Below are 16,515 nucleotides of genomic sequence, written 5' to 3'. Positions count from 1 at the left end.
CACTTTAAGGGTTACATCGGCAACAATGTGTCGAACTTAAAATCCAAAAATACTGTCTCAATGTAGAGATTTCAAGCTTTAATTTAAGAAAAGAATCATCATCCTACGATGATTTCTCGCGGAGATATCGTCGGTCAAATTTGGCCAATTTGTATCTATCATTTCTCTACGCTATAATTTTTTGGAGTAATGTATTCTGCGTTATTTTTGTGCATTCTAATCACGAACAAGTTCGTAGTTACACATATAACAGACACGATCGTGTAAGAATATTTTAAGAAGTGCCATGTCAACAAAAAAAGATTATCTAATTGGTCGACAACTTCGAACACCGCTTTAATGGGCACAGTAAATAGGCCCGATCTCAAGGATCGAGAAACCGTCGTCGTCGCATTCCAGCATCTATCTAGTTCCGTTGTACTTTGTACCCAACGGATCAGGAAGCAGCGTCCGCCGGTGAAATATCATTATGACGTCGGTAATTCACGAATCGAGGTGAACCGTCTGGCAGTCGATTCGCCATGGAGGTGTAAGTAGCCTCATTGCACAACAGTCGACCTGCCATCGAACGCATCCTTTCGAATCGAAATCCTGAAACAGAGACGGCCACGTTCTGGCCTTCTCTAGCGTTCGCGGGAAAATAAGCCGAATCTGACTTCGACGGAGTGGGGATAGGTGACGCATGCGCCTGGAGTCCCGCTCAGCGGCACACAGCGGGGTTAAATCAAAAAGCTGTGTCGCGATCAAAGAACTTTTGATTGGAATGAGATAAAACGGTGCAGTTTTTTTTACGTTGAAGCTGAAATGTTGTAGGATGAAGCAAAAATAGTGAGACTGTAATAGAAATATTTATTGATTTTGAAAATTTATGTCGAATTTGACATTTTTGATCGCAACAGGAGACGGCCCTTTTATAAAATATACTAATATAGTTTATAATACACTATAGTATATTATGTAGCATGAAATATAGTCTATTTGTCACATAGTGTACAGTAGAAAATAAGATATAAAGAAACATATAAAGAATTAAGTAAGTAAATAAGTAAATAAATAGTAAATAAATAAGTAAATAAATAAGTAACTAAGGAAATAGATAAATAAGTAAATAAATAAATAAATAAAACATTTTGCAAGATCCCGCAAATGGAGGTTCTGAACGATTCCGCAGCGATAATTGTTCCTAGTATAATGGCGCGCAGATTTCAGGTCGCGACTCCACGTCCGATTCGAGCGAAGCGAATGGTTACACCAGAAAATAATCTCGCGTTACAACGGCAATTATCGCGATTGCGGCAATTCGTGGCGGCCCGAGATAAAACGCGGGAAACAGAGGAATGACCATTTGCCGCTCGGCGTGACCTGCATCGCGGTCATTTTCACGGGTACAATTTCCTATCGCGTTCTTACCGGAAATTGTCTGGATGCCGTCGCGCCATCTCGCGAATTGCTTCTTAATCACCCGGCACGATGAATCAGACCCGTTTTGATCCTTCGCAGAGCGGCGCTGATGTCACGGGAGAGATCACGGACTTCTGGTCGCCGATTCCAATCAAACATTTTTCGGTGAATCTAGGCCGAAAGCAATCTGCTTCGTGTGCGAATCATGCACGATTGGGCTTTGTTTATAAAGATATTCATTGTTCGTATTTCGTCGAAAGTGATTGGTTCATCGAAAATTGGCCTATACATACAGAAATTGGATTTCTATAAAAGTCATCGTATTTTCGTTGTTCATATAAATTTTTGCATATTTCTACCTGTTCAGTGCCTAACTGTAGACCTAATCCTGATTTAAGACAGACCTAACCTATATTTAGAATGCGATGGTCATTTTAATACTTTATTTACTAGAAGCTTATTGATAGACATGGCTATGTCAAAGCTATGTCAAGGTTATGTCAAGGTCAACATATGAAATTTTTAAGCAAGGTGTGCAGTGAAGATTATCAAAGTGCGTAAATGATATTTTAATTTAAATAAAAACTATCGCATAAAAAAATCAGCTCTTTTCAGAGCCATACATATTAACCCAGGAAAGTTCGTCCATAAATATTATTGATAAGTGATCAGTGGTTAGTGATAATGCAGTGAAAGTAAACGTTGGATTTGCCTGCCCGGTGACATCCTTCTGTTCGTCGCCGTTGGATACATGAAGTGGATTTTATAACTAAATGGGTGAGTATCTTATTCATAATATTCTTCATATTTCTTTAACAAACACATCCCTTACGTCCTTTAACACGATTATTATTTATTAAATTAGCTTTGCGGATCATTCGTTGAACTGTGTTCGGACACGGAATTATTTAAATTAAAATATGATTTACGTACTTTGTTAATCTTCATTGTACACCTTGCTTAAAAATTTCATATGTTACACACAAGGTGTCATGCACACTAGAAAATTAAAACGGCCGTCACGATTAAATTACTTACTATTTCGGGTCCGAAAAATTAGTAAATATTCTTCGGACGTTCTAAAGTAAAGGTGAACAGCGTTTTTCTTAAAAATATCACTGTTACGTAGTAAAAAAAAATCCGAAAGTTCTCGTTTCGTGATTTGTTCAATGCTTCGAACGCGGCTCGAGTCCGTCCCGACCATCTGTCAAAGCCTCGTGCTGCGGGCTCTCGAACTTCGCGCCGTCACTTCTCATTGGTCAGTGTTTTCCGTTAATAACTCGTAAACAAAGGCGTAGATTGCATTTTCGCAAAGGAAAAAGTTACTTCAAATAACCTCAGCTATCCCTCATTTTCGGTTGTTAAAATAATTGTGGAACACCCTGTATGTATATATATACTATTGTCATGCAATAGATATATTTATAGCATATATATATATATATATATATATATATATATATATATATATATATATATATCTATTGCATATATATATGATATCTTTCTCTTTGTTTCTTTTTCCGTAGAAAGGGTTACATAAATAACGAAACTCTGTGCAAAATCGAAATTTTCCAAGACGATTGTAAGAGACAAAAACTAAATAAATAGAAATTGTTACTTTTCATAATCGTTGTAACGCTATTATATAAAATTCTTTTTTAGATATCTGTCGGTTTTTTCTGCGTGCAACGATTCGTATACGCTTGGAAGCAGGTCCAGAGCAGGGTTCTGCATCCGATTGACGTCAGAGCCAGCTAAATATCCACGAAACAGCCGAAGGAATGCACATTCGAAGTTATTTCGACCCTGCGAGGATTTCGCAGATGGGTGGACCCGTTCCAGCCGAAGCGGCCGACCTGTATTCGTTTCGGTGATTTACAAACCACGACAGCCGACTGGAAACTATTACAGACGCGATCAGTGTGATCGATCATGTCTGAAAGATCGTCGATATTAGCATGGGGTCTGCACGATTATAGAAATCACTTTTGAAATGACAGTGCGTCCAAGCTATAATGTATACGCACCGTTAAAAATGATCCTCCATTTTCGAGATACAATTTGGTTTCAAGTTTGCTAAACACTATACATATATCTCTTTCTGTTATAAGTACTGAAAAAATCTGATACAGGTTAGTGGATAGAGTCATTGATTATAAATCCGACGGTCCAGGTTTCTAATCTAACCGAGCAACCTTTCTTTTTCTTTTTTTGAAAAAGTTTTTGGAAGAGAAATATGTTCCATTTTCTTTTTTTATTTGAATTGAATTACGATGTGAAACAGAGCCTGCGTGATGAATGGAGGAACTTGATATTTCATGGTTAACGGATGATTTAATGTATCTACGTTGAAATGAGTTATGTCAATTATGTCAATTTTAAATAGTGCAAATATTCGTGGTATTGAAGAATATCAATCCTCTGCAATTTGTACTTTCCACTAGAGTAGTGGAACCAGTTACTGTGGGATAGCCGATTGCTGTGCCTTTTGTTTATTTTCAAGTATAATTGACATTATATTTATCGTTTAAGACGTAACATGTTTTCTTTATTTAAATTCAATTGATTATTTATTTGTTAAAATTCAACATTTCATTATTTGTGTTATGGGAAAATTGATATCGACAAAAAAAGATTTGAAATATACCTTCAAGTCCTTAAAAAATGTCATTTAAGAGCGCACAGTAATACGGGTTCGCCCACTTGATGGATAAACGGACAGCGTTAAGTAATTAAATCGTTTGTTACTTTTTGTTGCGTTTCTGTGGTTCCAAGGTTTCCTGCCTGTACAGCCTAAATGGAATGTCTCGGACGAGTTTTTCACAGAGAATTATGCACGTGGTTCAGCCGCGGAAATGGTGCATGAACTCCTTGTCGACGCACGACTGTTCTTTATCACTCTCAACTTTTTTCACAGCACAGCGAAATTCCGATCTCTTCGGACAGTGTGCAAGTTACTGTGATTATACTGAATATATAATATTTTAAGTTACAAATTATGATAAAATGTTTTAACATTCAAGTAGCAAATATAAAGCTTACAAGTGCATTTGAATTTCTTCATGTTTTGTATGAAAACAACACACTTGTACAAAATATATAATTTAGCAAAGAATACCAATGTGTAGATCCATCTTAACCAGTCAGCTGTTTTCGATGTGTAATAGATAGTATAATACACTGTAGTAGACTGTGATATAATATATTGAGATACATTATAGCACATTGTAATACGTTGAGATACATCGTAGTACATTATAACATATTATAATACATTGAAATATATTGTAGCATATTTTAATATAGTGAGATACATTATAGCACATTGTAATACATTGAAGTGCATTGTGACACATTGAAATACTTTGTAGTACATTGTAATATATTAAGATATATTCTAGTACACTGTGATATATTTAGATACATTGTAGAACATTGTAATACATGGTAATATATTGTAATACATTGAAATACATTGTTACACATTGTGATATATTGAGATACATTATAGCACATTATAATATATTGAAATACATTGTAGTATATTTTAATATAGTGAGATACATTATAGCACATTGTAATACACTGAAGTGCATTGTGACACATTGAAATACTTTGTAGTACATTGTAATATATTAAGATATATTCTAGTACACTGTGATATATTTAGATACATTGTAGAACATTGTAATACATGGTAATATATTGTAATACAAGGAAAAACATTGTAACACATTGTGATATATTGGGATACAATTATAGCACATTATAATACATTGAAATACATTGTAGTATACTTTAATATATTGAGATACATTATAGCACATTGTAATACATTGAGATACATTGAAGCATATTGCAATACATTGAAATGCATACTAACGAATAACAATATATGCTAATATGTAACAATAAAAAAACAGTAGTATGTAATAACATAAATCAATATTGTGCGTGAAGTCTCGAAAATCGTTGACGTTCCTTGCGACTCGAACTTTAGTCCTATAATTATCGCTGAACCGCGGTGACCCTCGTAAACTACTCGGAAGTAATGACGTTCGAGGATTTTACAACTGTTTCTTGTCAAAGTACAGTGACCGACGGCGACGAATTATCCCGGCGTGGTGTCAACCCGGCGATTATAACTATTTCATCGAACATTTCGCGGTTCGGTCGTAACCGTTGACGTTCTCGTTTTCTTGTTTCCGATCGTTAGGTGTCCCGCGCGGTTCCATAGACACTGGCAACAGGACGTGGACGCTTCCGCGTTCGGCAAAAGGTGTCGTTTACGGGCCGCGCGGTTTCGACACAACGCACCGCCACGCCACCGGTTTCTGGTTCACGCGAACCGTTCACGAGACAGGCTGTCTATTAGCCAAGGTTAGAGCCGTAAAATTTCGAGCGGGTCACCGACAGCCCGGCCGGCAAGAAAGACCATGATCATCGGCACGCATCGGGGAAGAAACTGGTTTCCTTTCATTGCTATGGTAATGTGTGTTTAATCGTCGACCGTGCGTGTTTACGTTTTTTATCGGGCCCCGACGATGTGGCCCGGACCAAGTTGCCGGGGTTCTAGTTTCTTCGGGAGAAAATACGACGTTTCTTTTCGTACTGTGACATAATGACGGATCAAACGAGGCAATTGTTCGAAATTACGTCGCCACAGATGGAACGGACAAGATCGACGTAAACGACGCTGAACGAAATGTGAAAAATGAACAAAATAAAACAAAAATGTTTAAGGATAACTACCTCTGTCGTAGAGGTTCTAGAGTCTGCGAGGGCTACCTCCAACGCTCGCCAGTAGATGGCTAATGATCCAACACATTTCTCGGGTCCTTACGCAAGGTCTGCTAGATGGACCTACCGATGAGTCCTTTATCAAGTCCAGGACGCAACGATTTCTCTTCTTTCTTCCACTGTAGTCGCCAAAAGTCGTCATTCAAGCCACCAACGAAATAATAAATAATAAAATGAAAATAATAATATAAATAAATAAAATGATAAAGACCCGAACAACAAATTAATTTCAGCCGTGAAAGATAGGCCAGGAATTCAAGAACAAAAGAAGAATTCTCGTCTAAGTGATACATCTGAGCAATACGAAAATAAGTTTCAAGGTAGGGCCCTCCCCTAATGGGATGACTAATTTAGATAGCCACCATGCAGTTTCCTTGATGAGACAAAGGAACTCCGTGGACCGTGCGGCGTGGTCGTCGATTCCAAGTTTAGGCGATTGTCGTTGAAATAGAGAAGGAACCGGATCCCTGCCGGGTGTCCCGATCAGTTTACAACACAGTTACGCAACCGGCGTAAAACGTTTACATTTATCGATCAACGGAATGGCCCTCCGAGCGAACGTGGCGTTTTTTGCCTTCAAACAGCCAGGAAATATTGTCTTGCCGCTTTCTACGACGTAGAAACGTATCTACAACGATTAGGGCGACCTTACCGAGGAGCCCTTTCGGCCGGAAGTCGAATTAGATTGAAACGACGCCGCTGAGGATTTTTTGATCCAAATGGATGAAAATACGATTTTTCAAATGTTGCGAAAGATGAGAAATTTTGTTCGTTCCGATGCTCTTTCTTGTATCATTGGAAACAGTGAAGGTTATTTGTAGGATGTGCCAATAGGGCTTTTACATTAATTTTTGTACTGTGATGTCTGGAGCATACTATAAGTATTATAAATACTATAAATAAGTTAGTAGGTACGTGCTAGAATTGATGAGTGAGTAAAATAATTTTGACTAGCTATATCGAGCAAATTGCCCACTGTACGACGGTGTTGAGTAACGGCATTTTCAGCGCCGCCATTATTTGAAGAAAACAAGGAAACCCCCCTGGTTTCACCGATTATCGGAACGCCAGTAAGCTTGTTATAACCCATATAACCGGAGGGTTTATATTTACTTCTGTAGCCTGTGGAAAAAGTTAACAGTCGCTGCTGAGAGGAGAACGTTATCTTTATTGCACGTTCGTTGAGGTTTCTCGGTTTTGAGGAACTGTTGCAAAACGATTGAATCGTACCACTTTTACTCATTCACATTTATTATCGGACGTTGCGTCACCGCCTGGTCCACTGACTCGGCGCAATGTATTGACCATCTTCGTGAATCTCGGGACGTAGAATAACATTCTTTCTTCTCATTTAACAAAATTTTATCTTCTTCAATTTCAGCATGAATCCACTTTTTCCAAAATACTTATGCACGGTAGTATAGGTACTTGATTGTTGCTCTTCTTCCGATAAAGACCTTTTTGTTTGGTTAAAGTCAAGTTTGCTTGGCTTCGTAAGGGCCGGCTAATTTACGACCCTGAGGGCCTTTGAGGAAAGGCATAAAACTGTCCTTCAAGCTCTCTTTCTTCGATGTTCTTCGATTAAGAGGTTCTGGCTCCATTTGAAGTGTTTCCGCTCCCCTTACTGCTTCCAGCCGGCACTCTTTTCTATTATTTCCCCTGCTCGAGTGACCCTCTAATCTAGTCGCGATATTCTCTAGCTACGTACCAAGAAAATTACAATCGTACGAGTTCCTGTTTGATTCCGAATTCAAATACGCGCGGTACCATGGCAGTGGGTACCCCAGCTAGAGTCATAAGATGGCGACTCGATAAGGGAGACGTCACAGTGATATCGACTCTCTGGCAACTTCACAGCTCGTTTGTTGTATTCCATACTGTGCATAAGGTTAACTTATTTGGTAAACAAAAGTATCGGTATTCGGCAAGAAATTGTTCAAAAATGGTTAAGTTAACGCCGGATCTGATACAGCAATCTATGCAATACATAAATCCTGTGAAAGATCGTGAATTGGATCTGAGAGGTACGTGTTAAATAGATAACGACGGAACCTAACCTTAACACATTGATTTCTCATTTGAAGTATTTGTGTTCGTTGCAGGATATAAAATACCTACAATCGAAAACTTGGGTGCGACTCTGGTATGTATTCGATCGGATGCATTCTTGTTCAAGCATCTAATTACATCTCTCTGGTTACGAGCGATTTTCATTAATGTTCTCTTTTTGCCATCAACAATGCTTTCCAGGATCAATTCGACACAATAGATTTCTCGGACAATGACATTAGGAAATTAGATGGATTCCCGCTGTTGAAAAGAATCAAAACACTTTTCTTTAATAACAATCGTATTGTCAGGATCGGCGAAGGGCTGGAGCACTGTATACCAAATCTGGAAACGCTCATGTTGACTGGAAACATGATTCAGGAACTTGGCGATTTGGAGCCCTTGACGCCGTTCAAAAATTTGACCAATCTTTGCCTGTTGCAAAATCCAGTCTCAGCAAAACCTCAGTACAGGCAGTACGTAGTGTACAGGTTTCCACAGTTGAAGCTCCTAGATTTCAGGAAAATTAAGATGAAGGAACGCGAGGCTGCTGTAGACTATTTCCGTAGCAAGCGAGGAAAGGAAATGGTTCGCGAGATTGCGAAGAAAGCGAAGACCCAGGCTTCTGGCACATTTACAGACAAACCTTTGACCACTCCAGAGGAACGTAATAAAATTAGGGAAGCTATAACGAATGCTTCTTCCCTGGAAGAAGTGCAACGCCTCAGCAAACTGCTTCAAGCAGGACACATGCCCAGCGAAGAGAGATTACAGAATGGTTTGTGCCAGTTTCACAGGGCAGCGTGATTTCTTTTATTTAAATTGTGTTAATCTCTGATTCACACATAAATTTCTCGAGTAAAATTCTGTCATTGTAAATAATCTTCCAGGGAACACAGTACCTGAGGCAATGGAGGAAGAAGACGATTAAATTTCCGATACGTTATTCTCAGATACATTAAATGGGTACATGTTATTTCTGTAAGTATTGATCGACAATTCTGGCGAACGTGTAAGCAGTATGTTAAGCTAATAAGAAACCATGCACTACACAACTCCATTCTTATTGGATGATGATTCGAATTATTTAAAATAAAATGTTTAAAATATCGAACTGCCGTGAAGCGATTTTCATATATGTATGATTACATTACCAATCTCTAGACTGTGGATATTTATGCATTTGTAACATACATGAACGATACAAGTTTCTCTAGCGAAACAAAACTCTCTGATAAAGGAACTGCGTTATTGTGTAATTTTTATTTTTATACCTAAAAAAATAACGCGCTTGCATAAACATCCGCAATCTGCCGAATCACTACTCGAAATGTTTACAAGTTTTAACATATGCGTATGTTTATTTCAGTGTCCATAAAAATAAATCGTTTTCACATAATCTTACATGCTTGTATAATATTTCTCCTGTTTCGTGACCTTAGAATTTATGTATTAGAATGTCATAAATGAAATCATTGTTATCTAGTAATTGATTTTTCAATATAAGTTGATTTATCGGAATGATACATTCGTAGTTGAACGAGTATCTCCGGTTAGCTAATTTAATTTTGAATGTTTCAATTCGAATGTAACTTGAATCTAAATTGAACTAGCACATATAGAATTATTCAAATTTCTGCTAATTTTTAAGTAGGAACTAGTAAAAATTGTTTCTCAGTCACGTAATTATATTTACATTCGAAGTTAAGTTACATAAGATTATGCCACTAGATGTCAGCAGCGTCCAGCGCGACTCTGGTGGACTCTAGCTCTTTCGGATGGAATAACATTGTTTCTCTACGTAACCATTCAATATTGTTTAACAGAAATGGGCAGTTCGTTTATACGGCCTTTACTGAGAAACTGGAATGATTTCCCAGAAGCCGATTTCACCCCATCGGTTGACCCATTATATGGATTTGAAAACGGTCGTAAAATAAGAGGTAAGTGTTCCAACTTCATCCTAACCTAGAACTATTATGAATTTGTATTTAAATTTCAATTTGTCTAAACGTTTACGTGCATTATATTTGAAATGATAATATTCGATGTACCGTTTATTCGTTTTACCGTTCACTTAAAAATTTGGTGACGTCATTACCTTTACTTTCATATTATCTTCTGCTAATGACATAATTCTCTACTGCTGAAATATGTATGTATTTTTGTTTTAAGTAAATGCTTTTATTTATTATTACTAGATTTGTTTATTACATCGGGCAATCTTGATAGCATAATTCAAGTTCGTTGAAACTGGGAAGGAAGTAGCACTTAGATAAGTTTGCCTTATGTTCTTTTATCTATCATCTTTGTTTCGAAAAAGCTCTAGCGATGATATTTTACTGTTTAACTTTTTTGTCTACATATCTCTCTCTCTCTCTTAAATGGGTATTATGATTGCATACTGCAGAACCAACTGCAACCATAGAAGAAATGAGAGCTGCACGTGTTCCCAAACGCTATCGAAACTACTGTGCTCATAAATTCATAGCCCGAACCACATGCCTCAGAAAGAATTATCCATTTTATCCAAAATGCCGCAAGGAGACGGATGAATATCAGACATGCGTCAGAGATGAGTAAGTATACTCTGTATTTTCAATTGAATTATTGTGTTTTTTTTTATTAATTTTCATTCCCGTTCGTTTCAGTATAATTATTAGAATGAAGGAGATGGAAAGGGAACGTAGATTCCGTCTGAGGCAAAAGAAGATGGATCGAGCACTAAAAGAAGCAACAGTCGCAGCTTAATCTGAAAGCTGGCTACCTGTTGTTGAATATGTTTAGGACTTATACCTCTAGATGGATTATTGTGACTGTATGTAAATAAAGTATGAATAAATGAACTGCAGTATGGCACTTGTGAGCATTAATAACACTTGTTAAATTCTGATCGAAGAAGAAGACATGTCCAGTAAGCGCAATTTGATACGAATTTGATACCAAACTTTGCTGTCGAATACTGATCCATCTATTTTTGCATATGTTTCGCTCAGCTGTGAGCAAGCGTTGAAGCCAAATGGACATACCAAACTTCATACAACATCTCCGCGCTAGTTTGGCTAACCGGGTTGGTTAGTCATAACCAGGCAAGTTGGCCGGTAGCAAGATCGTTCTTTTAAAAATCTGTTTCTCTGGAAAGCTACGCAAGAAACATCGTTATCTTAAATTTTCTATCAGATTTCTGTCGAACAAGCCCTTCCTCTGATGCCCACACGGACACCGACGCGTTCTTACACCTCGAGAACCGTCATGCCATAAAAATCCTCCAATCCTTTCACAGATATCTCTGAAGATTTCCTAACAAGAGAAAGGATGCGCAACACAGGTGGCTCGTAGAGTACCTAACATTATTTATTTCTCGTTACAAAATGGACAGAGAATTACATATGTACAAAAACAGTTGCGCCCGGCTGGTACGCGAATAAATTACAATCTTAGGATGAGGCACGACGACGAATCCGTGCGATGAGAGACTATCGCTAGGAGGCTTCCTCTCTCGCGACCCCCACCCCCGCATTGGGGGCGGAATCAAGTGGATCGATAGGGTAGAGACCGTCCGTACCCCGTCGACGATTCGAGAGGGAGCGTGACCTGTAACCCATGGACGGATTACCTCCTGTTACATCGTTTTCTCGCCGTTTTTATCTGAACACCGCGTGAGTGACGTTCGACCCCCGGCGCGTGCATGGCTTCGGGGATTTCCGAGGGGGAACACGTCGCTGGCAGCACATCGCTCCCTCGTTTCACTCGTCGCGAAACGGGTCGCGAGGGTTCGTCTACCTAGACACCTTGCCGAAACTTTGCCGCATTGCGCCACTGCGATTGTCGACAACGATCGCCGCGATCCTTCGCCGGATTTCACAAGGATCTTTACGCTCCTCTGGACTCAGCTCCCGTCCAGCCCGCTCGGCGAGAGTGACTCGACAGTGCGGCGCGAGTGTTCGACCCTGTGAAAGTGCGTGTCCTCGCTGCGCAAGAGATCGCAATCGCGCCGGAAATTGATACCCAACGCTAGACACCTGTTCCGGTCCAGAGACGAGCCCGGTGTATGAACGCAGTATCCGCTTACAAATTATCGCCCTGGGACTTACTCTATGCCAGGCCTCGGTGCAACAGTTCCTGGGGCGCCCTGGTCTGCCCCTCAGGGCAATGGCGTCGAGAAGGGGGCGTGGACTACCGTTGGGAGCTGGGAACTGTGATCGTCTGACCTCTGTGGCCAGTGGCCGTAAAACGTTTCCGTCTTGTTGGGGAGGCTGTCGCGCTTGGTACTTAGCTACTTGTTGTAGCTAATAGTTTAGCTATCGGTTGTTCGGCTTTTAATCTAAAGATTTGTTTGTCCGTAGTCCGTAGACGATCGCATGTTCGGAGAGCATCAAATTGTTCAATCTAAAAGGCTGACCTTGAGTTGAATATTTAACACAGCAAATTTTTGTTTGCACAGTGAATAAAGAGAACTATACCATGGTACATCAATTCAGCGTAATCGGATTAGGCGAATTACAGCCGTTTTGTTAACATGGACCGACTTATATCGTTGCACGGACTATAGGACTCTCAGCTTTCCTGCTCCCAATAGTGTTCGATCGGCCTCGGTCTCGTCGGGCCCAGGGCAGGGCCCAGAGAGCAATCTGTGCCCGTGGCCCCTTTAGACGGTTGAACTTACATGCTAATCAAGCGACGTATAAATAGTATTACAAATTGAGCTTGAACGGTCACGGGATCAACTTCGCACGCTTTCTGACGGTGTCAAGGACTTCGCCATCGAGTGGTTGGAAATTATCGTCGCCGTACGGTTTCGTTGACGCCGCGATGTTATCTAAGCCGACGATCTATTAATCAGATTGCACCGTCGCGGGGACTTTCCACCAGCCGAAAAATCGTCCAAAGCAAATCCCAAAGCCGCGAAAAGTTTTAAATAAGCCCGCGGAACGGTCGTTCCCCGGCGCGCTAATTCTACTCTCTCGTGTATTTACAGTAACCTTAATTACAGATCAGACCGGCGCGTAACACCCGGACGAGTTCGGAAATAAAAACAGAATTACGAAAAAACCGCTAAGTCAACAACGTCAAGGACCGATTGATGCACGGAGATCCACGTGGACGCTGTGGGTTTCGAACGCGCCATTCCTCGCTTTACCCCCGAGCAAATCGAACAGGATCCCAACCGTTCGATCAACTGAGAGTTTGGGGAACCAGTGTTTCGGAAGCCCTGAGCTGTCCGCGAGATCTGAGATAGAGGTCGCGATCTCCAGCGCGCACCGAAACACGCGTGTCGCTTGCATCGACGAATCCGAGATCCTCTTTAGCTTCGGGTGCGCCAAGGTTCACCCATTCACATCCACGCGTGAGGACTGGTGATTGTCGGCGGTGAGGCACCGCCAACCGCGGAATAATAAGCTCCTGTAACTAGGATGTCTCCGATTGATGAAGTTTGTACGTATAGACCGGTCAGCGAGGCGAATCGGAAAAATGTAAAGAAGTTCACGTGATCTTGTACAGAGTGTCCCGTTTCAAGTAATCGCGTTCGATTACGTCCAAAACTATAGTTCGTATTAAATAACGTTTCAAATGAGCTGTTTCAATGAAATTTTTCGAGGTAACTACGGCTTCTTTTAACGGGACTCTATATTTTTTTTTGTTACGCAAGCAGATGGCGCACTTCAGAGCCGATTCGCTGTAGAATATTTGATGATGAATTAGTGGATTAGAGCCAATCAATCGAAATATATAGTTCCGTTGAAAAAATATTTGTCACCTTGAAATCTTGGGAGCACGTTCATACAGCAAATATTTGCGACCGTTATAGGAGGTCCTCCTCGAAACAGGGTAAGGTTATTTTGGAATATTCTATGAAACGAACTATACTTTAGGAGATAATTGAATTAGTTACTTCAAATGGGACACCCTGTATGCGTTAATAGTCGCCAGTCGAGACATAATATACACGAGGCCGTTGTCCGTGCCCGGTCCTCCTGTCCCAGGCATCGGAGACGTTCGGTTTGCTACCAGCAAAGAAGTCGGATACCCTGCTACGCGATTAGGACTTTCAAGTTACACTGTACACGTGCTCTTCGAAACGTAACATCCACAATGAACCGAAACCGTGTTTGCAGTGTTGCACACCGAGAAGTCTGTCTCCAGGCGTAACCCGATCCGACCGGCGACTGTTGAGCTACCTGCCAGGTTCTGCGAGCAAGGGCCGACAAAAGTTGGCCCGGAGCTCGGCACTTGACAGCCAATGGTTTCAGCCGCTAGCATCGGCCACGTGTACATCATGCGGACGTTCTGTTTACGTTTACTGACTCGCCTCGTCGGGCGGACTATAGAGCTGCGATGCAAGTTGCTTCCGAGCACAATCCCCTTTCGTTGCTGGCAGTGTCAATCTCGCGGATAGATGACTCTGGTTACCTACGGTTATGTCAAGGTTATGGTTAAGTCGGTTCGACTGGTTTACTTCGATATTCAGATTGTTGACATGAACTTGAGGTTATGCGAAGAGATACAGTGAATTCTCTCAAATACAGTAAATTCTCCCCAATTGTCCTTCAGCTTGTGAACAGAAGTGGACAATTTTGGAAGAGGGGATACGATTATTCGAGCCTCGCGGCTTATTTTCATAGTTGTTGACGATCGGCAACTGTAAAAACGAGCCGCAAGGTTCGAATAATCGTATTTACTTTTTCTTTGTTTACATGCTGAAGGACAATTGGGGAGACTTTACTGTAGTCCCTTAGCTTGGAATCGAAGAATGGACAACTTGGGAAGACCGGACACGATTCTTCGAACTTCGCGGCTCGTCTTTATAGTTGCCAACATCTCGTGAAAGGGAGGGTGGGAGAGAGAAAGAGAGAGGGAGAACGAAAATCGGTGCAGTCAGCAAACTTAAAAGCCAGCGGTCAGCATCTCGGTGTACATTAACATAGTTAAACAATACTGCTAGAATAAAAATGATGTTTCGACTTTTTCATTTCTGAATTTTTATACATGAAAATTTGTTCAACATATTGGTGAGACTCCTCCAATAAAAATGAGATCAAACATGACATGCTTGACCATATTTATTCAATTGCGTAGTGATTGATTTTACTTTATCGAATCAGAAATATCCGTCCAAACTATGCCATATTTTGTCTCATTTTAATCAGAAAATCATCAGCAACACGTTAAAAAACCATTCAGATTTAAAAAATGTTAAAATTGAAAAAGTTACGTCAAGGTTATATATTATAAGTTGTAATTTCGGGGATTCTAGTCGAACGAGCCGGGTGCTGCATCACAAGCTTGACTGACTGCGACGATCTGTAGCATAGGCATAGATATCACGCACATAGGCGTAGGCATAGCACATGGACAATGCGAGCAGACCTCTACAAGGGACAATATGAGAGAATTTTCTGTATCTGGCAGACCGCCCAATGTCGTTCACTGTCTTGTAACGAGGGGGTCTTGTGTCGCTGAGGATTCGTCAGTCTACACGCGTGTTCTCGTCCACGCGGAGTAGGGACCCCTAGCTGAGATGCTCTGCGGGCGACGATGAGACCCAGCTAGCCGCATCCCCTACGGGATCGATCGCGATCATCCGGCGGATCAGCTTCCGAGACGCTCGCATCGCACGGTGACTAGTGCCGCGTGGGTATCGGCTGAGGTTCGAATTGGTGCCGCGGTCCTACGGGAGAACGTCGTATGGGGGACCCAGTGGGTCCTTTCGGTGGCGTATCGGCGGCTGGCTCGTGATCGACGCGACGGTCCGCGCGGAGGAGAGAAGCTTCCGGGAAGGTGCGCGCCAGGCTCTCCTCACTTATTCGTCCTTCAACGTCTTCGCTCTGGACTTCATGTACGCCCGCCGGTAGAAGTCGGAGAACAGGGCGAAGAAGACTGTCGAATGGATGAGAAGCAACGTCGCCACAAGCTTAGGGTAGCCGCAGTCGAAGATCAAGGCCTGGGCGCTGTGCACGAACACCAGGAAGAACTGCACCTGCGGACAGAAATCAGATCAGTGAGTCTAGCTTCCTTTTTCATTGCTGTTTCGTTTTGTACAGCTTTGATCACTCTTTGCCGCGTGAATTCGTGTCTGAGTTTGCCGCTGGGAGCAGCGATCAGTGCTCCGAATGCTTCGGAACGCAACATTGGGCTCCGCCTCCTGACTACCGCGTTGCGAGCGCTGTGGCGATGAGCCGTTGGTGGCAATGCGGGGAGCGAGGCGCTGTGGCGGTAGGTCGATGGAAGCAGCGGGAGTGGGGGCCACGCGCTGCGGCGGTT

The 16,515-nt window shown here is 41.4% G+C and overlaps 4 protein-coding genes across 5 annotated transcripts in view; 3 read left to right on the top strand and 1 right to left on the bottom strand.

The window, feature by feature from the left end:
* Positions 1–8,040: 8,040 nt before the first annotated feature.
* U2A (small nuclear ribonucleoprotein polypeptide A'-like U2A) lies at positions 8,041–9,657 on the top strand. Of its 2 annotated transcripts, XR_004491563.2 has the most exons (5): positions 8,041–8,228; positions 8,307–8,347; positions 8,455–9,031; positions 9,144–9,234; positions 9,623–9,657. XR_004491563.2 is itself a non-coding variant. In XM_033479387.2 (4 exons), exons 1-4 carry the CDS (start codon positions 8,147–8,149, stop codon positions 9,182–9,184), a joined length of 741 nt encoding a protein of 246 aa, XP_033335278.1. In that variant the 5' UTR covers positions 8,041–8,146; the 3' UTR covers positions 9,185–9,367. The 2 variants fall into 2 exon arrangements, 1 of the variants encoding a protein (XP_033335278.1); XM_033479387.2 differs by lacking the exon at positions 9,623–9,657 and having other exon boundaries at positions 9,144–9,367.
* Positions 9,658–9,996: 339 nt separating this feature from the next.
* ND-B18 (NADH dehydrogenase (ubiquinone) B18 subunit) lies at positions 9,997–11,112 on the top strand. Its single transcript, XM_033479644.2, has 3 exons — positions 9,997–10,196; positions 10,664–10,832; positions 10,905–11,112. Exons 1-3 carry the CDS (start codon positions 10,082–10,084, stop codon positions 11,002–11,004), a joined length of 384 nt encoding a protein of 127 aa, XP_033335535.2. The 5' UTR covers positions 9,997–10,081; the 3' UTR covers positions 11,005–11,112.
* A 474-nt stretch (positions 11,113–11,586) lies between these two features.
* Positions 11,587–16,515, bottom strand: part of LOC117225855 (very long chain fatty acid elongase AAEL008004) — a 65,743-nt gene continuing 60,814 nt past the window's right edge. Inside the window, exon 5 of the mRNA XM_033479641.2 lies at positions 11,587–16,231. Coding sequence (XP_033335532.1) covers positions 16,055–16,231 — 177 coding nt within the window. The 3' untranslated portion in view covers positions 11,587–16,054. The remainder of the gene's footprint in view (positions 16,232–16,515) is intronic.
* sit (stuck in traffic) overlaps positions 16,120–16,515 on the top strand; it is a 135,410-nt gene continuing 135,014 nt past the window's right edge. Inside the window, exon 1 of the mRNA XM_033479639.2 lies at positions 16,120–16,252. The gene's annotated coding sequence lies outside the window, so the exon portion shown is untranslated. The remainder of the gene's footprint in view (positions 16,253–16,515) is intronic.

Source organism: Megalopta genalis, chromosome 14, assembly GCF_051020955.1.
Source record: "Megalopta genalis isolate 19385.01 chromosome 14, iyMegGena1_principal, whole genome shotgun sequence".
In the NCBI taxonomy this organism is placed as follows: Eukaryota; Metazoa; Arthropoda; class Insecta; order Hymenoptera; family Halictidae; genus Megalopta; species Megalopta genalis.
This window is presented reverse-complemented; position numbering and strand designations above follow the sequence as displayed.